Source organism: Pogonomyrmex barbatus, unplaced genomic scaffold (assembly GCF_055798465.1).
Source record: "Pogonomyrmex barbatus isolate J1 unplaced genomic scaffold, ASM5579846v1 scaffold7, whole genome shotgun sequence".
NCBI lineage: Eukaryota > Metazoa > Arthropoda > Insecta > Hymenoptera > Formicidae > Pogonomyrmex > Pogonomyrmex barbatus.
Window position 1 is genome coordinate 8,959,923 of NW_028297171.1, and position 27,839 is coordinate 8,987,761.

At 35.2% G+C, this 27,839-nt stretch overlaps 6 protein-coding genes across 14 annotated transcripts; 4 read left to right on the top strand and 2 right to left on the bottom strand.

The window, feature by feature from the left end:
* Positions 1–38: 38 nt before the first annotated feature.
* On the bottom strand, positions 39–9,627 carry LOC105434076 (uncharacterized). 3 transcript variants are annotated; one of them, XM_089083057.1, is made up of 14 exons: positions 9,289–9,627; positions 4,536–4,788; positions 4,182–4,291; positions 3,986–4,098; positions 3,782–3,921; positions 3,525–3,693; positions 2,845–3,196; positions 2,341–2,678; positions 1,794–2,140; positions 1,576–1,649; positions 1,289–1,502; positions 1,037–1,206; positions 537–809; positions 39–265 (listed from the first exon to the last, which is right to left on the bottom strand). In XM_089083057.1, exons 1-14 carry the CDS (start codon positions 9,625–9,627, stop codon positions 80–82), a joined length of 3,078 nt encoding a protein of 1,025 aa, XP_088939183.1. In that variant the 3' UTR covers positions 39–79. The 3 variants fall into 3 exon arrangements, with proteins under 3 accessions (XP_088939183.1, XP_088939182.1, XP_025075868.2); XM_089083056.1 differs by having other exon boundaries at positions 3,986–4,104; XM_025220083.2 differs by lacking the exon at positions 9,289–9,627 and adding an exon at positions 5,216–5,350 and having other exon boundaries at positions 3,986–4,104.
* Positions 6,084–8,346, top strand: LOC105434075 (abscission/NoCut checkpoint regulator). 2 transcript variants are annotated; one of them, XM_011649660.3, is made up of 6 exons: positions 6,084–6,289; positions 6,575–6,789; positions 6,899–7,133; positions 7,201–7,311; positions 7,378–7,488; positions 7,653–8,346. In XM_011649660.3, the coding sequence occupies exons 1-6, from the start codon at positions 6,242–6,244 to the stop codon at positions 7,941–7,943; spliced, it is 1,011 nt and encodes a 336-aa protein (XP_011647962.1). In that variant the 5' UTR covers positions 6,084–6,241; the 3' UTR covers positions 7,944–8,346. The 2 variants fall into 2 exon arrangements, with proteins under 2 accessions (XP_011647962.1, XP_011647963.1); XM_011649661.3 differs by having other exon boundaries at positions 6,089–6,289; positions 6,648–6,789.
* Mo25 (calcium binding protein Mo25) lies at positions 9,486–13,063 on the top strand. 3 transcript variants are annotated; one of them, XM_011649668.3, is made up of 8 exons: positions 9,486–9,628; positions 10,289–10,462; positions 10,517–10,684; positions 11,008–11,126; positions 11,200–11,368; positions 11,500–11,664; positions 12,199–12,303; positions 12,534–13,063. In XM_011649668.3, the coding sequence occupies exons 2-8, from the start codon at positions 10,361–10,363 to the stop codon at positions 12,714–12,716; spliced, it is 1,011 nt and encodes a 336-aa protein (XP_011647970.1). In that variant the 5' UTR covers positions 9,486–9,628; positions 10,289–10,360; the 3' UTR covers positions 12,717–13,063. The 3 variants fall into 3 exon arrangements, with proteins under 3 accessions (XP_011647970.1, XP_011647969.1, XP_011647971.1); XM_011649667.3 differs by having other exon boundaries at positions 9,490–9,628; positions 10,340–10,462; XM_011649669.3 differs by having other exon boundaries at positions 9,490–9,628; positions 10,340–10,453.
* LOC105434077 (uncharacterized) lies at positions 11,759–20,018 on the bottom strand. 2 transcript variants are annotated; one of them, XM_089083053.1, is made up of 11 exons: positions 19,834–20,018; positions 19,503–19,697; positions 18,029–19,343; positions 17,743–17,938; positions 17,273–17,470; positions 17,012–17,166; positions 14,316–16,862; positions 13,938–14,122; positions 13,731–13,847; positions 13,297–13,524; positions 11,759–12,671 (listed from the first exon to the last, which is right to left on the bottom strand). In XM_089083053.1, exons 1-10 carry the CDS (start codon positions 19,840–19,842, stop codon positions 13,315–13,317), a joined length of 5,127 nt encoding a protein of 1,708 aa, XP_088939179.1. In that variant the 5' UTR covers positions 19,843–20,018; the 3' UTR covers positions 11,759–12,671; positions 13,297–13,314. The 2 variants fall into 2 exon arrangements, with proteins under 2 accessions (XP_088939179.1, XP_011647968.2); XM_011649666.3 differs by having other exon boundaries at positions 11,759–12,942.
* A 1,094-nt stretch (positions 20,019–21,112) lies between these two features.
* Pp4-19C (protein phosphatase 19C) lies at positions 21,113–23,635 on the top strand. 3 transcript variants are annotated; one of them, XM_011649672.3, is made up of 6 exons: positions 21,113–21,419; positions 21,535–21,788; positions 21,866–22,018; positions 22,224–22,475; positions 22,679–22,917; positions 23,212–23,635. In XM_011649672.3, the coding sequence occupies exons 2-6, from the start codon at positions 21,639–21,641 to the stop codon at positions 23,339–23,341; spliced, it is 924 nt and encodes a 307-aa protein (XP_011647974.1). In that variant the 5' UTR covers positions 21,113–21,419; positions 21,535–21,638; the 3' UTR covers positions 23,342–23,635. The 3 variants fall into 3 exon arrangements, with proteins under 3 accessions (XP_011647974.1, XP_011647973.1, XP_011647972.1); XM_011649671.3 differs by having other exon boundaries at positions 21,113–21,415; positions 21,497–21,788; XM_011649670.3 differs by having other exon boundaries at positions 21,113–21,415.
* A 550-nt stretch (positions 23,636–24,185) lies between these two features.
* On the top strand, positions 24,186–27,154 carry eIF1 (eukaryotic translation initiation factor eIF1). Its single transcript, XM_011649673.3, has 3 exons — positions 24,186–24,401; positions 24,701–24,858; positions 25,937–27,154. The coding sequence occupies exons 1-3, from the start codon at positions 24,374–24,376 to the stop codon at positions 26,081–26,083; spliced, it is 333 nt and encodes a 110-aa protein (XP_011647975.2). The 5' UTR covers positions 24,186–24,373; the 3' UTR covers positions 26,084–27,154.
* The last annotated feature ends 685 nt before the right edge of the window (positions 27,155–27,839 follow it).

Here is a 27,839-nt window from a genome sequence, read left to right on the forward strand (position 1 = left end):
GTTAATCATTGTAATGTTCATAATAAGAAACGCATTAATGCATTTGCATAAGAACACAAATAATCTAATTTCCTTTTTATCATACAATGGTCAGGTACTCTGAAGAAAGTTGCATTGAATCGACAGGATACGTTGTTAAAACACGAACTTTCTGTCCATCCTGAGTCATAAATTCGATTGCTTGATCACCATCTACGAATTCAGCTTCCTCAATATTTCCCAGTTGATTGATCGTTGCAACTGTTGTGGCATCGGTATTCTCATCCTATAAAAAATTATAAAAATATATTATTATTATTATTATTATTGTTGTTGTTGTTGATACATACATACATATTAATGAAGAAAAAAATCTATTAGAAAATTATGATATTCCAAGCGAAGAGATAAGGAGAAAGAGATAAAATCAAGAACTATTTAAAATTAAAACAACAGATTTATAGAAGTTCAATTTTTCATTTAACAAATTAAATTTAAAAAAAATAAAAGAAAATCAGAAAAATATATTTTGTAATCCATATTAAACTGGAAATTACCTCAAGTGCTTGAACAATTGCTTCTGCATCGGCTTGACTTGTTGATATTGCCTCGATATTCTTAGTTGTGATCGGACGTACTATGATTCCACTTCCCTCTACGTTATCTCCATCAACATGAATATTTAAAGCCTGGAGTTGTTGTGCAAATATTCCAGAGGGGACTCTGATAATTTGGCTGTCATTCTGCTGACTGACAACGTGTCCTTGCGAGAGAAGCTGTCGAGCTTCTTGAATAGACAATGGAATCGTATTTCCTTGTTCATCTGTGAGCTTGACATAACAATAATAGAATAATCAGAAGAAAAATTTAATTTAGTTTTAAGAAAGTTATGTCATTTAAAATTCACAGCTGCTTAACTTTTGCAAAGTTAATAAGATAAAAATACAAATAGAAATATAAGTTTATCAAGTAGAATTTAACAAGATAAAACGAACTATTATAGCATTAATGAATTTTGAAAAATATCTAATTATAAAATTAATATCCGTCTATTTACCTGCAATTGCAAATCTGATTCCGCTAATTCGATCTCCATCTCTTCGTTATTGCTACTTGGATTATTTATAATTTTATTGGCAATCGTTTCGTCGTTCTGCACTTTCAAATGTGATAAGGAATTGGCATTTGTCGTCACTTCGTCTTTGTCTTTGATCACGTTATCGTCAACTGAATATAAGTAATCAAATTAACAAGTGATTTAGATTAATATAATTGATAATTTTTAATAATTAAAAAAATAATTGCGTACCTAAACGCCATGTTTGCGACTGACTGTCATCAGAATCTTGATAAGATACATAAATAATCTGTTGGACTCCATCATTGGATACTTCATCGGTGGCGATTATTTGATTATTTAATGTTTGTTCATCATCTTGCGAATTCGGCAAAATTTGCCATACCTCGCCGATTGGAGATCCTTCCGGTCTATTTACAGTTATTGTATTATTCTCTTTATGTACCTGCAAAGATTATTATTACCATAATTATCAATTTTTAACGAAAAATATTTTAAAAGTAAAATCAATACAACACCTTTTTGTGTTTTGTCAGATTTGAACAGTCGGCAAAAGCTTTACCACAGATGTTGCACGAATAAGGTTTCTCGCCTGCAAAAAATGAAATAATTAAAATTTTATAATTACAAAAAAATAAAAAAATGCAGGAACATTCTTTTTATTATGAATACAGAAACACTTATTTCATTATGGTTTTTTATGCTTTACATTTAGAATACGATTGTTTTCAATTACCAGTATGCAGGCGAAAATGTTTTTTCAACGCCCACTGTTCTGTAAATCCACGATTGCATTGACTGCATTGGAACGGACGTTCTCCTTTATGACGGCGCACATGACATTTCCATGTGTCCTTATGTAAAAAGCTCTTCGAGCAAAATTCGCATTTCCACGGCCTCTCACCGGTATGCCGTTTTACATGCAACTTAATTTGTGATGACGTAGTAAATTTTCGACCGCAGTAATCACAAGTATAGGGTTTTTCACCAGTATGAATGCGCATATGTTCTTGCAAATTGCCATTTTGTGAGAAACTCTTTTGACATACGTTGCAGGTATATGGCTTTTGACCGGTATGCCATCTAAAACAGAGTACAATTTTTTAGAAATAAAATAAATTAAAATCAAAATTTGATTAAAAAATTATAGAATTAAATTTAAAAAGGCACATACATTTCTTCCTTAAATCATAGAATTTTTATGTATTAAATATACAAATAACATAATTTTTTACTACAGTATATTATATATTTACTGTGAATTAATAAATATTCATAATAACCTATAATGCAAAGTCAGACTAGTCTTGTGCGCAAATTGTTGGTTACAAATTTCACAGATATGCTTCTTTTGACCCGTGTGTGTGGCCTGATGATTAATCAAGTTTGCTTTCGTTTTAAAACTGGTGTTACAGGCCTTGCAAACATGCGGCCGATTATCTGAGTGCACTAACTGATGCTTCTGAAGTAGCTGTTTATGCTTAAAGCTCTTGTTGCATTTATTGCAAACAAAACGACGTCCGCTATTATGCTCAGCTTCTTTGTGATACAACATAGAACTCGGGTGATTTAAGATTTTCCCACAGATATCACATACATAATACTTGTTCAATTTAGTCTTCTGCAACATTGTATAAAGATTTAAAGTTTTCAAAAAATATTATAAAGTATCTTAAGAAACAAATCATAAAATTGTTAGGTCAAAATAGAAAAGTTTAAAAAGATATCTTACAGATATTTCTTAAATTGCTACATTATTATCCTGTTATAACTCATAAAATACGAACCTCATGTGTCGTCATATGCGTTTTCAAATCTGAGTAACTTGTGAAACTTTTATTACAAACATTACAGGTAAATTCATGTTGATCATGTACTGTCTTCATATGTGATTCGTAATCCTGTTCCAATGTAAACTGCTCGTTGCATTTTTCGCATTCGTTAATCGAATCGATAGAATTTTTTTCTACCTCGGGATTCAATGTGTCCTGTTCCGCGCTGTGTGTCTCAAGTGATTTTTGTGTTTTAGTAGGAATTGAATTATGTTGAGTTGTTTTCAGATGCAATGCTAGATTTTCTGCAGTATCAAATAGCTTTTTGCATTCTTTACATTCGTGCAAGACACCCTTATGAAAACTCCTAAAACATATTAAAATAAAAATAAAAAATTAAAAATTAATAAAAACTTGATTCATAAATTCCTGTTTAATTTTTAATCAAAGCTGAATTTCGATTATTTTATCTTTATGTTAAAAATTTAAAAATATCTAAAAAAAAAAAAATCTTGATTTTTGAAAATAAAAATTTTGAAAATTTATAAATATAAATACATGTACACACGATTCATATAACTTATATTCGTAAAACTTAAAATTATAAAAAGCTAAAAAACTAGTTTATAAAAAGTTTATAAAAAGAATTCTTTTCAACTTCAAACACTCAAAATTTTCATAGGAAATGATATTACTTATGTATTATATATCTGCTGCGTTGTAAGAAACGTCTGCCGCAGTATGGACATGTGAATCTACTTCTTCGGCGGCGCAATTTTGATTTCGATCGTAATCGTCCACGATTCACAGTTACTACCTCACCTAAATTTGTACCCTCCTCTGTTTCAAGATGACCTATCACTTCTGCAAAATATGCACAATTTCATATAAAGAATAATTTTTTTCTTTGATATCTTAGTTAACATTTTACATCTTTGACTATCATGCATACCTTCCTGACTATATTGACTAGAAGCTTTTAAGCTAGGACTTTCTGAATCATCAAATGACTCATTGTCATCTTCCTCATCGATCACACCTACCTCCTTGAATATTTTTTCCAATTCTTTTCCTTGCACTGCTCCCAGGTATCTGCAAATTTATCAATCATGACAATCATTTAAATTATAATCCAAAAGCTTTCATCCTAATATACCTTTTAGGAGCTTTGCGCTTTCTTCTGCGTCTACCATCACCATCTTCTACTTCTTCTTCTTCTTCTTCTTCTTGCTTATCCTCTTCACCTTCTGCAACTTCTGTAGAATTCTCCTGTGTCTTATGTAATACACAAAAAAAATTAAAATATTGGAGAGAAAAATTGTTACATATTTATTATATATTACATAACTTGCCTCTGTATGTACTTTAGGAGGTCGTCCGCGTTTTCTTTTTGGCTTAGTTAAGCCTTCCATTTGCAAGCTCATTTCATGTTCTGCTGTATATATAGATCCATCTGGCAGTACTAAAATAATAATTACATAAACATTTAAATATCAAATCTCTTAATACAAATAATAGAAGAAATTATTAAATTCGAAAAAATAATTATTAGATATTAAAATCCAATTATGATTAAAAAATCAGTATCTTATATGTGTATCTTCTTGTATTAAAATAATAATTTTATATATAATATTAAACTATATAAGTATAGTATTATAAGGTAAAAAATATGTATAAAAAAAAAGAGAAAAGATCATATTTACTCTTAATAATCATTGACTGCTCATATTGCTGATCCTTGTCACAAGCCATACCATCCTCTTCTTCTATTCCTTCAATGTTCTCCTTTCTGTTGTTCAAGCGTTCTGCTTTGCGCAATTGTTCTACTTGATTTTTCCAAAGTTCACGTATTTTACGCTGACCAGCCACCAATAATTCAAAGAACTGTACTGTGGCTTCCAGCTGGATGTTACATCCAGGACAAATCGTCCGTGGTAATTTTCCATCATCTTGTACCTTAAATTCAAAGATGTTTAATTAGTAAATATATATCATATAAAAAAACATAAATTACAAAAATACAATAATTTAATTCTATATTACAAATCCTTTAACATTTATTTAAAATTGTTGAGATAAAATGCCAATTAAAATGTCAATACAGAAATTGTTCATGCTAAATACATTCAAGTGGTAGAATAGAAGCCACATGCAATATTATGTGTGATGATAGATAAAATAATTAATTCATTTTTATTTGGCAAAAAGGCAGAAGAAGAGAAAGAAGAGATGAGAAAAAAAAGCTAATAAATATTTAAACGACGTATGAAACGAGTATTTGATCAGTGCAGTATCTGTACGAGGATATCGACAAGAAATCAGAGTAGGAAATCAAGTTGTAGTCCGTTTCGAATCGACAGTTTGAATATGCGGAACGCCTCACCTTTAGCGGTAAGTATCGATTTACTAACGAGCGTAGATCCGTAGATTCGCCTTCTTCACTAACGAACAAGTGCTCGTTACCGTTGTCTGCCGCACATAATCGGCAGATCGTCGAGTCGTACAGACGCACCATGTTATTGGCGACGTCGAACGAGATTCACCAATGTTTCAAGTTATGCGGAGAGAACAAAAATGTGTGGAGTACGAAATATCACGGATTTATGCGAGGTCAACGGTGCTTGCGAGGTTGCGAGGTGTTACCATTATTTTTTGCGCGGCGTCGCATAAACGCACCGCTCGCTCCGACATTCGGGAAGAATCGGAGAGGTTAGATGATCTCCCACCCCCCATTGCTTCTTTAAACATAAGGTCGGTTCTGTTTAGCTGAACTTCTTGCACCTTCAGCCTTCTTCTTTCTTTCTCCTGTAGCGAGAAAAAGAAGAAAGAGGTTAGCTAAAAAGAACAAAGTTCATGTATTCTGAATCCTCTTTTATCTCTAAATATGATGTATTCGATATATCCGATTAAAAGACTTGTAAGATACTTTTGGATAAACACTTTTTTAGATAAAAGATTCAGAATATTGGACCTACAAATCTCTATTGGTTTATTTGCGCTACTTGCACTTCCTCGCATTCTCAGTCTTCCTTCTTACAACAAAATAACATGCCTTGCTTTATATGCAAAAGATTTGCAAATAACTGAACAAACCTCTTATGGCTATCTACGAAATTCCCTAGCATTTTCAGATTTGCAGGAAGGGTGGACAAAAATAGGGATATAACTAGGATACCGAAGTGAAGTGATCTTCGATTTTAATCATGGTACAGTTGGATAACTTGTCATACAATGATTCGTCATCCGTTGCGTGCTTTATAAGGAAACTATACGTCGTCTTCGTAACACATCAAAGATAATGCGAAGAACTGTCAAAATCTCTGGGTGCTCATTCTGAAGTATTTCATGGAACGTTCATCACATATTTTTTTCTGTCATGAAATGAGTGTGTTGGTAACGAGTTAAAGGGATGTCCTGTAACACGTGCCAAGTGAAATTTTCATTCTTCACAAAAGACGTAAATATTAATTTTGTTTCGCTCATTTGATCATAGGTTAATCTGCCAAAAAATATAATTAATTATCGCTATTAATGTTTATTTTTCCAATGTAAATTAATTTTCTCGGTAAATTAATAATCTCGGTTTAACTTACTTTTAACTCTGAAAATTAGAGAAAAGTTAAAGAATAAATAAGAATAAGATTAATCTGTATATTAATAATTAAGACTAATCTGTATATTAATAGAATAAATATGAAGAAACATTTGTCAGGTTATTTATTTTAATTTTGTTATCGCTCAGATTGGTTGCCCAAGCTGTGGCTTTTCCTACTGTAGTAAGTGTCTCAAGTACAAATGCGACATTCCTGATGTAGGAAGAAGAAAGGTGTGCGGTCGCTGTTACAACAAGTTGAACAGAGTTGAGAACTCAAACATGGATGATCAGGCTATAATGGATGATGCTCCAATGTCTAATACAAACAAGGAACCACTTGCACCAATTGACATTGCTATGAAGTAAGAAATTAAGTCTTTGCTCGAGTTATTTGTGAGCAATTTGATCATTATATGAAATATATGAAATATATTTAAAGAAATAATGTTTTGATATTGATTGCTTTATCAGGCTGGCTTCATTGGAAAATCCAGTGAAGCCTCCAATAGTGATATATAAACGTATGAATCACTGGGACAAACTTAAGATGGGATTGGAACCAGCTGATCAACAGATTGTAGATAGGCTACGGAAATTAAAAGATGAAGAACGGAACGTTCCATTGCTTACCGTTGACGAGATAAGACAAAGATTGGCATTACTAAAGGATCAAGATCCAGAAGCCAATGCAAGCAACGCAATTAATGTATGTGACAAAATGTGCATAAATATATATACATGGCTGTGTTATAGATTTTTTGGATTTATTACAGATACATCAAGTGGATACTAGAACAGATCAAGAAAAGGCAGATGATTTAATTCAAGAATATCTTGCGCAAATAGATCTACCTTCTATTAGTGATCTTTATGATAGTAAAACCGTGAGTAAATAAAATTAAGATAAAATTGAAATATAAAATTACAAATGTCAATCTTATTCCTCGCAGAATTTTGATCAAAGCATGAAAGAAAGAATCAATATTTATAAGGAGACATATGACACGACAGATGATGATAACACAGAATTAATTAGCAAGGTTTCGGCGATGAAAATAGAAGTACGTAAGTGACTGATAAACATGTATTTTCAACTCCTTTTATTTTTACTTTGCTCTATAATTAAATTTATTCTCCCCTGAAAGTACTTATATGTCTTTAATAATAAATTTTGTAACTTTGTTTTTAAAAAATAATTATTTTATGTAATTTATGACAAAATTAGACTCCTCCGAACATAGAAGTTGAGGATGAAGATGAGGACGAAGATGATGATAATGAATGCGTCATGTGCTCGCAAACTGCGAGTAAATCAGACCTGTATAGATGTGCAGGATGCACGGGCGATCTCTACTGTTCCTCATGCTTCATGAGTTCTCATGATGAAAGTGAAATGACGGATAAACATAAAGCGGTTCGTTTTATCAAGGAAGATAAGAAAGATAAATTGTCTTCTGCAAAGATGAGTCTTATACAAAAACTGTTAACATCAGATGGCCAGAAGAATAATCACTGATGATTTATTATACCACATCATACGACACCCTTTAAAAGCAGTCTTTACGCTGATTTACATCATTGATTCAGCGATGCCACGCACACGAAATAATTGGAAATACTTCTAACAAATGTATAAAATATTTCCAAGATTTTTCTTCATTTGCTTAATGCATTTGATGATTCTTTCTCTGGAAATTGAAAGTGCGCTTTACCGTTCGCTTTTGGCTGTGTCATTCCATAATGATAATTCTTATTATTGATTCATTATAGTTTTACTTATAATTTCCTGTCTTTAATATAGTAGATATAAAGATGCACGCTCATGTACGAGTGTAGTCAGACATAGGTAATATCGCGTTTACGCTTATAGGAACACCATTCTTCAGAATTTTTCAGAATAAAGTTATTTTGGATAGTTACTTCTTGAAACTCTTCTAATTTTTATATTTTAAGTTCAGTCTATGTTTCATTGAATTTTCATTTCTGATAAAGTAAGATGAAATATATATTATAATGTATATACATTTATAACAATGACTAACTAGTTGTCCGTTTTAAATTTACTACGAGTGATTATTGCTATTTTTTTTATAATAGAAAAATTTTATTTCGCCCATTTTTATAGTATTACAAATTTTAATTTCATCGACATTTTCTAACACAAAATTTATTCTGTTTGAAAATCGACAAACTTTGTTCAAGTTCCGCTTAATTAATTTTAACTCGACGATATATCTTGTCCGATTATATCCGAGATCCATATGAATTTTGCGATCAAATCCACGAATTACACGTAATCTAACGTAGCGTCCAATAGGAGAGCTTGTATTCTAGAAACTCCAGTTGTGGCAATGATAGTTTCTATTTTACATAGAGAAATGTATCTCGAACGATAGTAATATCGAATAAATATCTAGACGATTATCCCCACATGAGATCCATCGAGTCGAGGATCCGGCGACTCCGTTCGCACAACTGCGCTATGAAACACGTATGCGGTCATCATATCGCGATACACTACAGGGTAAACCAATAAGTCGTAGCGATTGGTGGCTAGGTCGATCCCCGACACGCTCGCCTTTACTCATCTCGTCCGATTCATGCACGACTGACGAGACTCACGATTGGAAAAATATCGAGACGGACACGTTCGCGCTTGTGACTGAGCGACCTGACGGTCGCCCCTCTGGTGTAGTCTCGTGACTCACTCCGTACATATATACATACGTGCATACGCGTGATACGTCGCACTGCCTGCGTAAAGCCACACGATACGAAAAATCGCAAACTAAAGAGTCATCGTCGACGGGCCGAGGGGGACGGTGTGTGTGTATATATATGTGTGTGTGTGGTGTGGTTACCGTACGACGCGCACGCCAAGATCCGATGTGACACGCGAGACGCAGCGGACACGTACGCATCGCAGTCATCGTCGCTCGACACCGCTGCTCGACGTCGCCGCCGCCGCTGCCGCCATCGCTGCCGTCGCCGCCGCTGCCGCTGCCGCCGCCGCCACCGCCACTACCACTACCACTACCACTACCACTACCACTACCACTACCATCACCACCGCCACTACTACCACCACCGTCGTCGTCGTCGCCACAATCAGGGCAGATTCTAAACGCGTGTTTTTGTATGCGCAACACGTTCAAGCCACAACCGAGACGCTTTGGACATCGCTCGGATCTCTCTTGCATGGTGAGCGATCCTTACGACTTCTAGGTTAGAATCCGCTGACTCCGTAACCTCGTGTGCGACGAGTTTCCCGACGATTCCGACGAGTCTCGCCGTCATTCATCATCGATCGTTCCCGACCTGACCGATCGCGATCTCGTCACATCTCGCGAATGGTGTCCTCGACCTTCTCGTCGGAGCGCGATGCACCGAAATCTTTGTCTTCCCCGTCTCCCTCGGTCTCGTCCGGTCATTCCGATCAGATGACGCTCAATGGACTTGGATGAAACAATCACTTTTCAAGGTTAAGTCACCTCGATTCGGAGGACTCATCTCCTTTGCAACTCCTAGTGGACAATGCTTGGCATCGTATATATCTTGTTGAGAAGCCAATCTTATTCATGTCTTATCGGATGATGATGCAGCTATATTCAAAACTCTAGTTTCATGAAAATTTGTGTTCACTATCTGACCGTTTCAATGTTTTTTATGATGCAGATATAAATAATTTCTATTCATTCACGTCCTGAGTGTACATGTATGTATATCTCACATGCAACTCTGCACTATGCTTTACATATATTTATAATCATAATACTCACTTTTTCATTTAACATGAATAACAGTTTATGACAATGAGTTTTCAACATTCAAACATTTAAACATTTCATGGATATTCTTTAGCAACGGAGAGTAACAGAAAACATCTGTTTCTTTTTGGATATGTTCCATAAGGTGCATACATTGTAAGAAAACATGCCTCTGTTTGGAAAGTCCCAGAAGAGTCCAGCGGAGGTGGTGAAGGCTTTGAAGGAGGCGGTAAATGCATTGGAACGTGGTGACAAGAAGGTAGAGAAGGTACGTTGTTGTGGATACGCGTCGGTTTCTACGATGAAATACGTCTCCTTTTAGGCGCAAGAAGATGTGAGCAAGAATCTCGTACACATCAAGAATATGCTATATGGTACAGCCGAGACAGAGCCACAGGCAGACATCGTGGTAGCACAGTTGGCACAGGAATTGTATAACAGCAACCTCCTGCTTCTGCTCGTGCAAAATCTGAGTCGCATCGATTTTGAGGTACACCCTTAATACAATTCAAACGAATTGTATGTTTTTTTGTGGCGGAGAAAAAATATATATGTATGTATGTATGAAATTATTACTACTAATTGTAACTAAATATTATAATATTAAAATGTATAATATTAAATGTAAAGAGCTTATCTAGGATAGTTAGTAAAAACAGGATCTAAAGCAATTAGTTAAGTAACAAATGATTTACGGTCGCGTGTTAAATGATAGTTAATGAAGTAACTTACAGCTTTACATTCCTTTTCGTTAATGTAAACCACTGTTAACTGTTAACTGTCACGAATGTAATTTTTCTGTTCCTAATTAAGGGAAAGAAGGATGTTGCACAAGTCTTCAATAACATTTTGCGGAGGCAGATCGGCACTAGATCACCCACTGTAGAATACATATGTACCAAACCTGAAATTCTTTTTACACTTATGTCTGGGTAAGTCCCTTCCTCCCTTCTTTATATAACGCGAAATAACAAAGTTATGCCTCCACTAATGGATGACTTGTAGTTACGAGCACCAAGACATCGCACTCAATTGTGGCACAATGTTACGAGAATGCGCGAGATATGAAGCCTTGGCCAAGATCATGATTTACTCAGACGACTTTTACAACTTCTTCAGATACGTCGAAGTCTCTACGTTCGATATCGCGTCTGATGCCTTCTCTACGTTTAAAGTACGTCACAAATATTATCTATGTTTTATTTTTTTCTAAATGAAATATCTGCGAAAAATATTTTTTAATTGCTATATTATTTAATATCATATTATTTAATACACAATCAAATGACTCACGATTTTATTCAGGAATTACTTACGAGGCACAAAATACTCAGCGCTGAATTCTTAGAGATACATTACGATAAAGTTTTCTCACACTATCAAAGGTTACTCAATTCGGAAAACTATGTAACACGACGACAAAGTTTAAAATTATTGGGCGAACTATTGCTCGATAGACACAATTTTACAGTAAGTAAATCTCTCTTTATCGCAAGTATTATCGTTCATATAAGGAATTCAAAGAGGAATTCAACATTCTACAAATGTATTTTCAAATATAAAATAATTTCTCTACGTTATATTATTAGAAATATTGTACTGCGTATTATAATTTCATATATATAAACAATATATTTCTAGAGGAAAAAATATATTCTAACGGTATACGCTCTTTTTCATGTATAAAGAGTCAATACGTAACATATTATATACAAAAGAGCTTTAAAAACGTAGCAATAATTTAATGAATAATTAAATGAAAATTATTAAGATATAATTTGCACTTAAACTTTATCAACTGTATTACTAATGAAATAGTCAAATCATTTAATTTATCGATAATTAGAAATATATTGTGATACAATTTTTTATTTAATAATATATGAAAGTACAACATATTACTTGATATAATAATTTGAAATCTTTATATTCCTATTCGTAAATAGCTATTGACGAATGGTAATAAACCAGTTGGAATTAATATACATATTAAAATTATTGCAGGTTATGACACGATATATATCAAATCCAGATAATTTAAAATTAATGATGAACATGCTAAAGGAGAAATCTCGCAACATACAGTTTGAAGCTTTCCATGTTTTTAAGGTAGGATATAACATTCGATAAATCATCAAATTTTTAACTCGCATGTTCGGGTCGACAAACATTTCTGATTAGATTTTTTATTCTTGTATCTTCGACTTTTCTCAATACTGAAGTCACAGTATAATTCTTCTGTTCTCGAATTCCAATAATCATTCCAGTAGACACATTAAGAATGATCCAATTGAAAAAGGGGGAATAGAGAATAAGTTTCTTCTGGTTGTGTTCTTCAGGTATTTGTCGCAAATCCCAACAAACCAAAACCCATTCTGGACATATTACTCCGTAATCAGGAGAAGTTGATCGAGTTCCTGACGCGCTTCCACACGGATCGTTCCGAAGACGAGCAGTTCAACGACGAGAAGGCGTATCTGATTAAGCAGATCAAAGAACTTAAGTCTGTACATGATAATTAAGTCAAGGAAATACAATTATTGCTACCGCTACGACTAACTACCATTACAATCATTATTACTATCGAGTCTACTGCTGCTGTTGCTAATTACGGTTTTATCATTATTATATAGTTATAATTTATCATCATCACTGTCATTGTCACCATTATTACAATCATCGTCATTACCATTGTCATTATCATCTCGGCATTATTATTATTAATTTTATTTGTGAGTAAATAATTCACTGTAAATAAAAATTACATTTATATCTTATTGTACTATACGCAGATCGAGTTGTCATCGTTGCCAGCGTTCTGCCACGTTTTTAGGAATGAGTCGGTTATTAAAGCAGAATGAAAACTTAACTGTCTCTTAATTTTTGCGGCTTTAGTCGCAAGATTGTCAAATTTTTGCAAGATATGACTTCATCATATTTAAAATTTTCTACGGCTATATATGCAAACATATTTTTCAACGCAGCTTGTTTCTCGCACTTTTAGATTTTTGTAATTCAAATCTAATAAGAATCGCGGTTAGCAATATTATGCGCGATATAAAAATAATTTAAACAATGTTAATAAACTTAAACAATGTTTACCAATCTTATGAATTAATATCACGTGAAAGTTTTTTTAATAGCTGCCACAGCGAAACTCATGTCGGTAAACAGGCGCGACTTTTGTCCGTTGTTTCGGTCAGGTTCACAACTAGGATATAACTTTTCCAAGTCTTTCGATTTTTGAAGTTTTGTTATAGTAGTATCTTTCAAAACTTTTTGTTGAATGTTTTTCATTAGCCAGTTTATTTGCGGACATGTTGTTGTAGTCTGAAAAATGTGAAAACATACATACACATAAAGTTCAAGAGTATTTAAGTATATACAAAATTATACAAGTATTTAAAAAATAGTAAAAAGCGATTAAAAATTTTTGTAAAACTAGATTTTAGAATTTAAGGATACAAAAATGAGATACAAGATAACTAATGTCAGAAATTAAAAAAGTATTCTCAGCATAATTTAGCAAATTGTACCTTTGAGTAATCTTCATCTTGATTAAGTAGCCATATCAAAGTGGCACAATACAGAAATACTTCCTTGTTTTTCAATGATCCGTTCAGAAGTTTCACTAATGCCAGGGCATACTCTTTCTAATAAACAACGAAATATTTTAAATTTTAAATGTTGCATTGAATATAACACGAAAGAAGAAAGAAGACGCCAGTTTTTTCTAGATTTACCTTGAGAACATATTTTCTTGTATAGGAATACTTTGCCAAGGTGATCAAAATGCTGCATGCTCGCAAACAGATCTTCATCCATGGTAGCGATCTGTTATTTTGCGCTATCGTATTATAAATGTCGTTTGTTACGTCAAGTTTGCAGAGGATGACGCAAACAGTCGGCGACAATATTGTTATGGTATCTATGTAATAAGCATAAATTATTGATTCATTTATCATTCAAAATCGCCAGAAAATTATTCACTGTTTAAAGGAAATATAGGCTAAATAACGAAGGTAAAATTATGTTTTATATAAAAACTCTTTTCTTAAAAATATCATTGTCACTAAAAACAAATTTTCTTATTATTTCATAAGTGAGAATGCACCATCTACCTAAGCTGTTCAGGCAAGTTAGCAGCGTGCCGACGCTGCTGCAATTACGTAGCACACTGATCATCTCTTGCCAGTAGTCGCTGCCTGGAAACGCGAGGCTTGTAGTAACGTCCTGATCTACAGAGATAGCTTCTCCGCATTCGTCTCGAATTTTTGTGGCGATCAAGGCAATCTCGTCTTGCTGTTGCTGGCGCAGATCTTTCATTTTGTTCCGTCTGTAACGACGCTGCAACGTAATCGCGGCCTGGCGCAGAGACAGGTAACGCAATCTCTCGCATCTACCAACAACGTAAGCTCGCCAATAGGTCTGTATGATTAACGCGGCGTATTTGCTGGTTTCGTATCTCTGCATCGCGATTCTCCCTCTGTAATATGATTGAATGACTATCGCAGCCTGGCGTAACGCGACAAATCGCTTCCTCGCTGCTAAAGTTCTCCAACGTGCTTGCACGACAATAGCGGCCCGAGTCAACAGGTATTCTCTCCTCGCAACGCGAGCAGCTCTGTTCGCACGCCATCTTCTTTGCATCTTCAACACGCAGATCTTGTACCGTTTATACTCGTTTTTCGTTCTGTACATTCGCCACCAAGACTGCAGAGTGATGCATGCTTTTCTCTTTGTCAAATATCGTTGGCGATCCGTTCGAGCTAAAACATGTCGACGCCAGTAAGTTTGTAGAAAAACAGTGTTTTCGCGAAGCCGCAAATATTCTCTATGTTCCCGATGGGCCATCATAATGTTGCGCCACCAATTTTGTATTCGTATCGCGGCGTCTCGCGTCTTCAAGTAATTTTGTCGTACGGTCTTCGCTGAATTCGCACGGCGGTACCACGATTGTATCAGCAAAGCTGCTCGCTGTTGCTTCAAGTAATATCTCCTGATCGTTCTCATCCGCCAATTCTTCTGTACAATCAACGCTGCCTCTCGCAATTGCAAGAATTCCGTGTGTTGGTGTTTTGTAAGCTTGATTCCACGCCACCAACGTTGTAATTTCAGACAACAAGATTTTTGAAGTCTATATTTGCGTGAGCATATCTTGGCTCTCCACCATGCTTGTATTTTCATGCAAACAATTTCTCGCTTGCGTGCCTGATATTTCCTCCACGTTCTCTGAATGAGAATAGTACTCTTTCGATATAAGAGGAATTTTTTTCTGTCGATTACACTTATCCACCACCTCTCGATACTCTGTATGGCAGCTTTTGTCAACAGGAAATCATTACGAGCTCTTCGCATTACCAGATATTGCCTCCACCAAACTTGAATAATACAAGCACTTTTTCTGCTACGGAGGAACCGTTTGCGCTGTTCTCGCACAACTTTCATAAATCTCCACCAATTTTGCACTTTCACGGCGGCATCTCTACACGCGAGGTATTCAGAACGTTGTAATTTCATCATCCGTATTGCTCTCCAACGAGTTTGAATTGTCAATGCAGCATTCCTCAGATTGCAATACTGATTTCGTTGCACTCTCATCAGCTGCATGGTTCTCCATCTTCTTTGTAACATAATCACCGCTTGGCGCCTGTTTCTTAGCTCCTGTAGCTTCTCCGTGTTTTCTCGTACCTGCTTCCACCATTTCTGAAGTTTTATTACGGTTCTTCTGATATATAAAAATCTTCTACGCTCCTCCAAATTATTGTCAATCTCGATCACATGCGGAGACTGCATCGTTTTGCGCCTCCACATGCGTTGTATTATTATTGCAGCCAGATTTCTACGTGTGCACAAGAAGTTCCTTACGTAAATATACCAGAGTTGTGCTCGCCACCATCTCTGGATCACGCGAGCCGATCGGTCGAACCGCGGCGCCTGATACTTGTGGATTATCTGCCAGAGCAGCGACAGAGTCTTCTCGCAGTGACCATCGGCAATGCTCTTCGCGTCTATGTCGCCCTCAAGGACATAACCGGCCTGGCGCAAGGCATTCAACGCGACATCCACGTTGTGCACCTTCTGCAGACGCGATATTGCCGGTACCCGGCAACGTTGGGTCAGTCCTGGGGTGCCGGTGATGAGTTCCATCGCACGACATAATCGCACCCCATCACGTAGATCGCATCGTATATTCGTTACCGCGTAATCATATTCCTCGATGTAGGTCTGCCGATGGGTGAGCACGTAATCGTGGCCACGCAACACTCTGGTTACATCGCCAATGCCGCTTAGGACTTCGCGCGAGAAACTCAGCAAGATCTCACGACTTTCCTTATGCTGAGCGCGTTTGTGAAACAGACATGGATCATGGCCAATTAGTTTATGCTGCTTTGCATAATCCAGGAAATATACTAGAAACAAGAATTTCTTCAAAACGAACTGATTCAGTTGAATGACAAATTTTTTATTCGGGTCGGTTTTATGATAACCAGGCATCTTTGTCAGTCGTGGATCCGAAAAGAATCTCGTTAATAGGAAACGAGTCAAACCAACGATATCATTGTTTGAGCGTAGCGGAATATTCTCTCCATAAACGGTTTCTAAGCCAATACGTAACCACAGGGGATTGTAACTCAGGAATAAACTTAATATGAGCTTTTGTAAACCTGTCAAATAATTAGATTTAAGACACATTATAATGGCCGAATAACATTTAAGATTCATTAATTGGGAAATTATTTTTATAAAGACAAAAATCAGAAAATTTGGATATATATCTCAACACGAATAAATAAAAAATGATTATTTGACGCACCAATATCACGATGTAGATTACGATCCGATCTAATACACAAGGTTCCTTTGGCAATGTATATGCTGGTACGTGAGAGAATTTGCGTGACTTCGTCACGCTTGAACATAGCACTTGCCGCTTTTCGTAACGTATTTAATCGTGCACTCGTATGATATCTGAAAATTAATATTATGATTTGTTACCATAATTTAATTATTAAGATAACCAATTTTGAAGCAAATTTTCCTAATCATTAATGTTAATCATTAATATGATATATACCTAGCAGATACAGCCTCTTTGGTTTCAGCCAATACAGTGTTTTTTTGGGCTTTGCATGTTTGCCACACTTTACCAATATCTGTTACAGCAGTTTCAATGTCGACGGACAAATCTTCTGGCGAAGATAATAAAGCATTCAACCATTTTGTAAACGCCAATTCTTGTTGCAACAACCACAATTCATCGAAATGCACCGTGCTATTATAATGAGACAATATGTTAAAACAATTAAAGAATTATCAATTTTTTAATCTATAAAGTCAAATTCAATCAAAAATTTATATTTATCTAGACAGCAACATCTTTTTTCAATTTACAAAAAACAAAAAATTAGAAACTTAGTAAAAAAAAAAATAGAATGTTAAACATTACAAATATATAGATTTTAAGTTATAAGTTATAGAAATAATTATAAATTCTGTATTTATATATTAATGTAAAATAATCTTTCTAAAAATAACTTAGCTAACTTTTTAAGAAATGGATCCTCTGTTGTAGATGGTGCAAAGGGATCCAATTCATATGTCTCATAGATGAAGGATTCTTTATTTCGCATTTTAAAATTTGAATTTTTGGATGGAGTACGCCACTTTGTGTTATGCAAAGCACTGAGAGATAATTTGTTTATCTTAATTGCTGCAACATTCTTGTTGCTCGTGTTCTTCTCTGTAATTATAATGTACAAATTATCAATATCACTATTATAATCAATATCACTGAAAATACAATTTTTTTTGTTTAGAAAGCAGGACTCACTTGTAGCAGAGACACTCAATTGTAACTTCTTTCTGTTTCCTCCATCAGACAAAGTATTATTTTTTGTAACTCTGCCGGTTCTCGTACTGTTCAACTTCGATATAGACATAGAGACCATAGACTTGGACTGGAAGTGCTTTCTCGGCGGAGAAATCTCAATGTACATATCTCCTGACTTTTTGGCTACTTCAACATTCTTAGGAATAATCTCAAAACTGAAATATTCACAATTGGTGGTTTGGATACTTGGATTTATATCTACTGTGAAATGTTTTATATATTCGCTAGGACTTTTCGGTATAACGTGATGTTGAAATTGAATCGGCGACGATGAAATTAAATCCTTGATATTTGCTACGAGGGAACATCCATCAGATTTAATTGGTGATAAGTTATGCAAGCCTACTGACTGTGATACAGGTGTTGCAATTACAGAAGTCTTAGCGTCATCAGTCGCGGATGTTTCAAAGAACTGACCGCGACTAATAGTGAATGTACTATATTTATCTATGCTCCGTAAACTTGTAGCTTCTGTCGACTCTCTTCCCGTCCGTTCTGGAGAACTTGAAATTATATCCGCTGGCGTAAATGTAAATTTATTTAACAATATAGAAAAATCTGACTGACCCTTGTCGCACTTTGTATTTTCGCTAACTTCTTCATTATGCTCGTACAATGTATTGCTACAAGACTTTCCTTCTTTAATGTAGGTGGCTCTACGTATGTCTTGTGGCTCATTTAAAGGAAGCAAGTTTTGTGGAAGAATATTACCATCGTTCCATACATTCATATTTTGCTCGCACAAAACATTTTCTAATTTATTATGTTTGTTATGATGTATCCCATTGATTTTATCATCTTTTTCTTGCAATGCATAAGTCTTTGTTTCATTTTTATTCAAAATATTCTCTTTATCTAGATTATTTTTATCTCTAAATTTGCATTGTTTTGCTTGTGCATCAAGATCATTGGTAACCAAAAGCTGACTAATAATTGGAACTTTCAATGTATTATATTGATTGAGTTGTTTATTTGTCACTGATGTAGGAAGATTTGATGACTTTGTTGATAGAGTAGGTTTCAGCAACCTTCTTCTTATCTTATTGTTTTTCTTATCATCTTTAGCAGTTGTGGCTATGATAATGTCATACTTGATTCGTCTATTATCAGTAAGTTGTAGCACATCTCTCCAAGATCCTGCTTCTCTTGGCATCCATTGGATATATATCGTCCCATTGCTATTCCCTTGAATTTCCAATTCTGACAAGTTTAAAACAATCTGACGTTCCATAACTGGCAACTTAGTTACAAACACCTGAAAAATATCATCAAATAAAATAAGACAAATAAAAAAGCAAGTTATAAAGATTCTTGAGAATAAATTATCTTTTAATATAATTATCTTAGACCTTACATGCAATTCTTTTACAAAAAAAAAATTAAATTTAAAAAAATATATACTTTTTCGTCGTACATTTAATGTCCTATCACCAGTATTTTTTATATCAAGATAGCATTCTACATTGGTGTTTATTTTAGTCTCCAATTCAATTCTGGTCGCCGGCTGGAATGGGGCGAGTAACATGGTATAACGAAGCCTGTCCGGTTTCCCGGTTTCAGGCTGTGTCGCAGGGTAAGACCCGTTCATTCCGTATAATCCTTTGATAAACTACAATTTAGATACAAGATTATAGATATCGTTCAGCTTACAATACGACTTCAACTTGCGGACTATTTCGTTGAAGTACGTTGAATTGAACCGTGATTTAGAAAGTATGTCATCAGTTTTACATCACGAATCTTACATCGTACATTATACGCTCATTTTTAGCTTAGCTTTTAATTCACACTTCTCGAGTTAAAACCGCGATCAGGAAATGATCACCACACCTCTCACAATAACGGATTTCGTTCAATTCAATTTGAATGGGAGCATAAGTGAACTGCGAGCAGGGCTGTCAATCTAATTCAATCACACGCCGCCTATCGACGAAAATCGAAAATCATGATGGAAGTGAGAAAAAGGAAAAAAAACAAAATTTCACTATAATTAGGGACATTTCTATTTTTTTTTAGATTTAAGAATTAGGGCCGTTGCACATAAAAAAACTTAAGCAGTAAGGAAATTAATGTTAAGTCCCGGTCTATAATAGATGATTTAAGCCTTAAACTGTCGGAAATTGACTAATCACAATTAATTATTCCTCTCAAATTCAACTGTGATTGATCAATTTCTTACAGCTTAAGACTCGGTTGCACCAATATTATTTGGGCTTTAAGCGAGACTTAATACATAATACGTGACATATATTATATATTAAATACCACTTAAAATTCAAAATAACGTTGATGCAATCGAGCCTAAAGGCTATTGCATGTGAAAAAATTTTAATCGTAATCATAAGATCATAAGCAAATTGACCAATCAGAATCAATTATTCTTCTACAGTCTAAAAATAATCGATTGTAGTTGGTCAATTCGACCTTACGATACTACTAAAATTTATACAGCACAGTTATACTGTGACGTAAAATTGTTAAGCATAAGAAATGAAAATAATTCATTTAAATAGGTTCTTAGAACCATACAGCCTTATAGCCTTATGTCATTGTAGACTAGGCTTAAGAAGTAAAAAATTGATCAATTATAATCGAATATGAAAGAATAATCGACTATGATTGGTCAATTTCTTACGACTTAAAGATTAAATACTTATTGTGAACCGACATTTAGAAAAGGTAAAGATAAATTAAACAAAAAAAAAAGATAAATTAACCGAAATTAAAATCAATTTTCTAATGAAAATGGACTTTAATTTAATAAAAAAAAGATAAAATCAAATAAAATTATCTCATACAACACATGCATCCACTAAACTTCGTTCTTATTGGTTGCCCAAGCACAATATGATGGATCAGTCGAAGGCAGCAAATGCGCGATACGTGTGGCAGGAAGAGATAGCCAATCATTTGCGTAGTGCAGACGTTATTTTCGGATCACCGGCCGATTGATTGGTCACTACACTTGAATCACGTGCTACGCATCCAGGGAATTACGCTCACGTCCGTGCGCGCACGAATAAAAGGCAACGACGACTGGGATTGGAATCGTTCACCCACACACATTGTTCACCATCACTTTATCTCGAGTCCCGTGTTTATGTTAAACAATTTGGTGGTGTGCATCGCGAGCGACCTGGGGCTCGATTTCGAACGAGTGCGGCGAATATCCCGCCAGTACGGGAGTACCCCGTTCGATCCCGTCCGTTATTTTATTATTAAGAGAGACTTCCCCACGCTTCGCGCTCGTCAAATGTGTTGATTTACGGCGGTGAAACTCCAAGACAACGGCGACGAGGACGACGAAGACGACGAGGAAATTAATCCGTAGGTATTGCGTGCAGTGGTTGACTTCTTGTGTTTGTCCTTGTATTTTATGCTTTGCTTCATTTTGGATTTATTCAACAGCTATTTCACGATTTCTATCTGTTCTATTGGTTTTAAAGCGATTGAGATTGTGAAGACTTAAACGAGTACGTGCGAGCGGGACGTTAACAACGACTTCCCAGTGAAGTGCTAAATCTCGACTGATTTAATACTACACTGTACGATGGCCGAATCCAGTGATTTGGATCGGCAAATTGAGCAGCTGAAAAAATGTGAGATTATTAAAGAAGCTGAAGTCAAAGCTTTGTGTGCCAAGGCACGGGAGATCCTAATTGAGGAAAGCAATGTACAGCGAGTTGACTCGCCTGTGACAGTAACTATCTTTTTATTTCTTAGAAAAAGCAATTGGATTGGCAGAATATCAAATATGTTAAAATATGTTTTTTTTAGGTTTGTGGAGATATCCATGGACAATTTTATGATTTGAAGGAACTATTTAAAGTAGGTGGAGATGTACCAGAAACAAATTACCTTTTTATGGGAGATTTTGTAGACAGAGGATTTTATAGTGTTGAAACCTTTCTTCTTCTACTTGCATTAAAGGTATATCAAAACATAAAATGTAGAGAAAGATTAAAAGTTATTTGTTTGACTAGGATAATAATTCAAAAGAATAAATTAATTTCTACTTCATGTAACATTCAAAATTTTAAATATCTGTTTACCTAAATAAAAATTATTTAAGAAGTATTAAATTTAAATTAAGATATATTATTAATATAATTTAATAATTTATATTTTGTTATAGGTTCGTTATCCCGACAGAATCACACTGATAAGAGGAAATCATGAATCACGACAGATAACACAGGTTTATGGCTTTTATGATGAGTGTTTACGCAAATATGGTAGTATAACAGTGTGGCGATATTGCACAGAGATATTTGATTACCTATCGTTATCTGCTATCATCGATGGCAAGATTTTTTGCGTTCATGGTGGATTGTCGCCTAGTATTCAAACATTGGATCAAATTCGGACTATAGATAGGAAGCAAGAAGTGAGCTCCTTTATTGGGTTTCTTTTTCTATAATTCTTTTGTAATAATAATAGGACATATTTTCTTTATTCAGTCTTGTTGAAGTTTGTTTTAATATCGGAATTATCATTATTTATCATCATTTATCTCTATCGTTTTCAAAATTGATAAACTATTTTAACGTGCATTAAAATAACGATTGCGTTTGATATTTAATAATGCAGGTTCCTCATGATGGACCAATGTGTGATTTGTTGTGGTCGGATCCCGAGGACACTCAAGGTTGGGGTGTCTCACCACGTGGTGCTGGTTACCTTTTTGGCAGCGACGTAGTAGCACAATTTAACTCTGCTAATGATATCGATATGATATGCCGAGCCCATCAGTTAGTAATGGAGGGTTACAAATGGCACTTTAATGAGACTGTATTGACCGTTTGGTCAGCGCCAAATTATTGTTACAGGCACGTTTCTGAAATTGTACATTGCGTCAAATTTTTTTTTCTTATTTCTATCAAACTTTGAACATATATTTATTTTACTTTAACAATAAATGAACATTAATTCAACTGTAAAAACAAATTATCTTCGCTACATATACATGTTTCAATTTCAGATTTTCTGCTATTTTATCTGCAATTTCAATTGGAAATCATATTTGCCTTTTTATTATCATTAATTTATACTTTGATTTAAATACTTTATAATTATATGTCGATATTTATCTTCTAATATTAATCGCTTTTTTATAATTGCAGATGCGGCAATGTAGCTGCGATATTGGAACTGAACGAGCATCTGCAAAGAGACTTTACGATATTTGAAGCCGCGCCGCAAGAAAGTCGCGGAATACCCAGCAAGAAACCGCAAGCAGATTACTTTTTATAGATGAACCGTTGTAGAGTACAAAAGAAACCATCGGAATCGCGTCAGATTGACTGAGGGAACTTGCTTCTTCTTTTCTTTCTCTCTCTTTCTCAGATGCAGTTTACATCGATCATGAAGAGAAGTAATTAAAGATGAGCGACTGATTGTGAAGAACATGATTTTCTATTATTTTTTATGGCGACGCGATCTTCGCGATTACGTTAAATCAATTATCGCACATTTGCATAAACCTGCGACAGTATGTAAGAGCTGATGTAAAAAAAATAAAATAAAACTCGCCTTTTTCCGATTTAAGCCAATGTGTGTGAATGTATTTAAAAAAAATAAGAGCAAAGATTCAAACTTTAATTTAACAATGAATTTTAGTAAAGTTTATTGAATAAATAATTTTTGTTTTAATAAATTTCACCGAATTTAAAAATTTTAAACGTTGAATCGCGTTTGTGTTCTTTTCTCATAGGTTTGTTTTCTGTATTCGGCTGCTGAAACCTTCTATCTCGCTTTTGTCAAACTTCAAAAACATATTCTATTCCATTTTAAATACACAACGAGTACATACTAATTCAGTAACAAAAACAAACACCATTTATTTAAATACACAACGAGTACATACTAATTCAGTAACAAAAACAAACACCATTTATTTAAAGACAAGAATTTTCGACCGCTCGAACGGACCGCCAATCGGGCATTTTTTAACATTGCGTCGATTGCTCAAACGCGCCAATCTCTTTTCATGGCTGACGACGCGCTCGTGGCGTCCGCGAATCGCGCGCCACACGGGCGCGTTCCGGCTCGCTTTGGGAACGCGCCAACCGTGCGCAACCCCACCCATCGCGCCGTGACAAATGCAACTTTTATTTCCGGCTGCGTACACGGCCATCGCGCTTGGTTTCATCTACTCCGTTCTACGTCGTGTCCACGCGCCGTTCAAGTGCTCCGTCTAGCAAGGTCTTTCCACGTCCTATCCCACGACTTGCCACCTGCGCTCCGCAGTTCTATATCATCCGAGGGATCTCTTTTGTTTGTCGTATGTCCATCCAGAATCTCAACACATTCGGTGAGTGATGAAACGCGCACTATCGCGACCCGTCCTCGTCTCGCCCTCGTTCTCGGATTTCTTCTTCTATTTATCCGTCTGTACGTGTTCCCCCCATGCCATTGCCTCCTCTCATGCACATCATCCTTCGTGAACCAGAGCGATAAAACGAAGCGCCGTCGCCTCGTCGAGGGGGCCTCCCTCGAGCCGATCAAAATGGCGACGCGTTGTTCGCGCGCGCGATCCTTCTTGCATCATCCTGCGCAATCCGCGCCCTGGCACGCTGCGATATCTCATCTCTGATCCTCGCCTGTTCGCAGACCCCTTTGCAGATGCAATCAAGGGTTCAGACGATGACGTCCAGGACGGCCTTGTTCATATAAGGATCCAGCAGCGGAATGGTCGCAAAACCTTAACAACGGTGCAAGGACTCTCCTCGGAATATGACTTGAAGAAAATCGTGAGAGCATGTAAAAAGGTGAGTATGCCATAGCTTCCCCTTTTATGGAGAGAGAGAGAAAGAGAGAGAGAGAGAGAGAGAGAGAGAGAGAGAGAGAGAGAGAGAGCAAAGAGGAGAGAAAGGGATGAGGAGGGACGGGGGTTCCTTTCGATTCTTTCTCCTGTCCTCTCTACCTTCACCTCTGCATGTTTCACCTCTATCATTTTGCTCCCTTCTCTCTCTCTCTCTCTCTCCCCCCTCCCTCCCTCCCTCCCTTCTTTCCCTCTCCCTTCCTCCTTTCCCCCACTATCTTCCACCATCGCTCAGTTAGGCAGAACTCTAAAAATAGGTCTGATGCAAACAACTGTGATGATATAGGTTGAACAGATGTAGTCTTTTGTAAATCTTCTAAGAATGTAGCATTGGAGTGCATTTACAAGTGGTTTGGCATACAATGAGAATAATCTTGGTCGTGGTCAACTTGGAATCATTGATTTGTGATCACTATCGATGACTCGGCTCTTTCTAGATGCTTTGTTAACTGCTGGATGAATCATTGATATTCAATATTAAAAATATCTAGTACTTGCTTCTATTTTTCTGTTTGAAAATAAAACAATATAAGAAACTGTTTTATGACATATTAAAGCTTGTATTTTTTTTTATGCAACAGTAGAAAGTAATTGTTTTATACAAGTATATTTTACATAAATATCCTAACTTCTGAGAAAGGAAATTCTCATAAATTATAATAAAATTAGTTGAGAAATTGGCTTTATAATTTACATATTTAAACATGGCTTTATATAAAATTTACATATTTTTTTATTAGAAACAATTACATATTTATGAAATAAAATAGAATTTATACCATGTAATATATTGATTTTTTATTTCAAAAACTCGTAACGTTTTAGTATTTACAATAAAAATGCTAAAACTATAACAGAGAACACTGTAGCTATTCATAGTTATCTTATTTTGATAGCTGTATCTTGAAAGTTTTGAATATATTTCTTTGAGAGATAAAATAACTATCGTTCCTGGAAAGTCAATTATCCAAAGAAAACTTTTAAAGAATATCCGTTTAATCTCTTATTGCTTTGTATTCTTATAGGAGTTCGCCTGCAATGGGACAGTAATAGAGCACCCGGAGTACGGGGAGGTGCTGCAGCTGCAGGGGGACCAACGAGAGAATATATGCCAGTGGCTAACAAAGTCAGGTCTGGCGAAACCTGACCAGCTGAAGGTCCATGGTTTTTAATCGACTAACAGCAGCAACAACAATTACCATCCATGCCACAACTTACAACAACAGACAGCTCCGCCCCTTGTCAGCGCTATATGATCCTATCAAATTGAATCTGTATATCACTCACTAAACTCCTCGTGGGATATCCCAATTATATTCTATCACATAACATATAAATATATATATATATATATTTACACATTCACATATATATATATTTATATATACACACCACACACGACATACACGCGTGCGTATATATATTTCAATAATAAAAAAGAAAACAAGCAAAACGGAGAGGGAAGTAAACGACAGAGGATAAAGGCGAATAAAAGAAAGGAGGAAGAAAGGAGATAAAGCGAAGAAAGGGAGGATACATAGGCGTATAACCGGCGTATACCTATAGGCAATATATCTCTATTCTAATCAGAATCTTTTTCTCGAGATAAAAAGCAATACGTCACACTGTAAGCCTTATGTTAGGTGATAGCGGCTGTTGAGGTAGGGATTTCCCACCTTGCAGCGGTGGATAGGACACATCTGATTTTGATAATTGTTGTCGAGGAGGAGGAAGAAGAGGAGGAATAAGAGCGGCATAGATGAACGAGCGATAATTAGTAGCATCGAATGGATGTTCGTTCTTGCATTAGGTAGTATGTATCTGGGAGCGATAGACGTATTCCGAGAAGGCAGTAAAGCTATAGGTTGACCGATTCGACTCTCTCCCTCCTCGTGTCCACCACTCTTCTCTACATCGCCTCGTCTCGTAGAAAAACGATAAATTTTTCTTTTCTTTTTTCCTTTTTTACGTTTGTATCGAAAATTAGGAGAGAATGTGTGTCTCACGCTGGTCTTTTGATTGTGATGATTTGTTGAATATTTGTAAGACCGATTTTTTATTCTTTCGCATAGAGGACATCCTCCTTCGCCCCGTATCTCGTCTTCGCTCTTGCTTTCTCCCCCACTCCCTTTTTAAGACAGTAATAATTAATTGACGAATTGTTGTTTTTTTTTTTTTTTTTTTTTGAAATGAGAGTTAATAAAATGTGGCTGTTCTAGATAAATAAATAATGAGTAAATGAATGAGCTATGATTCGACCATATCCCTCTTTCCTTTCGTTATTTTATCTCGAATTCTCTCTCTCTCAGCTTTATTTGTTATAAAAAATTAAATATTTTAGAGATATTTTATAGATATTTTTTATATATACACTAGAAATTTTAGACATTGTTCTATTGATACGAAAGATTCTTTTTTTTTATATAATAGTATAAAGATAACGGATGATAAATGAAATTTTAATTAAAACATAAATATATCGAAATATCAGATATCTGTCGCCATGTGATTAAGAGTATGAGTGTTCGTTAAATGCGTGTAACTCATCAAAAAATCATTAGATAAGCTATCGTTGTTTATCGATTCCATTTCTACTATGCTCGTTACAATCGCTGTTTCGTAGAATCATAGTTTCTTCGAATTAATTTAGCACGAGGCACAATCGTGAAATATATAAAGAGAGATTGTATAAGGTAATTTTTTTCTATTATGTATCTCGTGTAAAATTTGTTTTGTTATTTATTCGAGGAATCTACAGAGGGTATTGTAGAGTATGCAAAATGCTAGAAATAATCATGAAAAGTTGAAACTGTCAGAAAAACCAATTCAACATAACTATTTATTACTTAATGAAAAAAAACGTATGTTTACTTTCCCAGCAAAGATAAATTAAATTAAGAATTTTCCAAGAATTTTCTTGTAACTTTA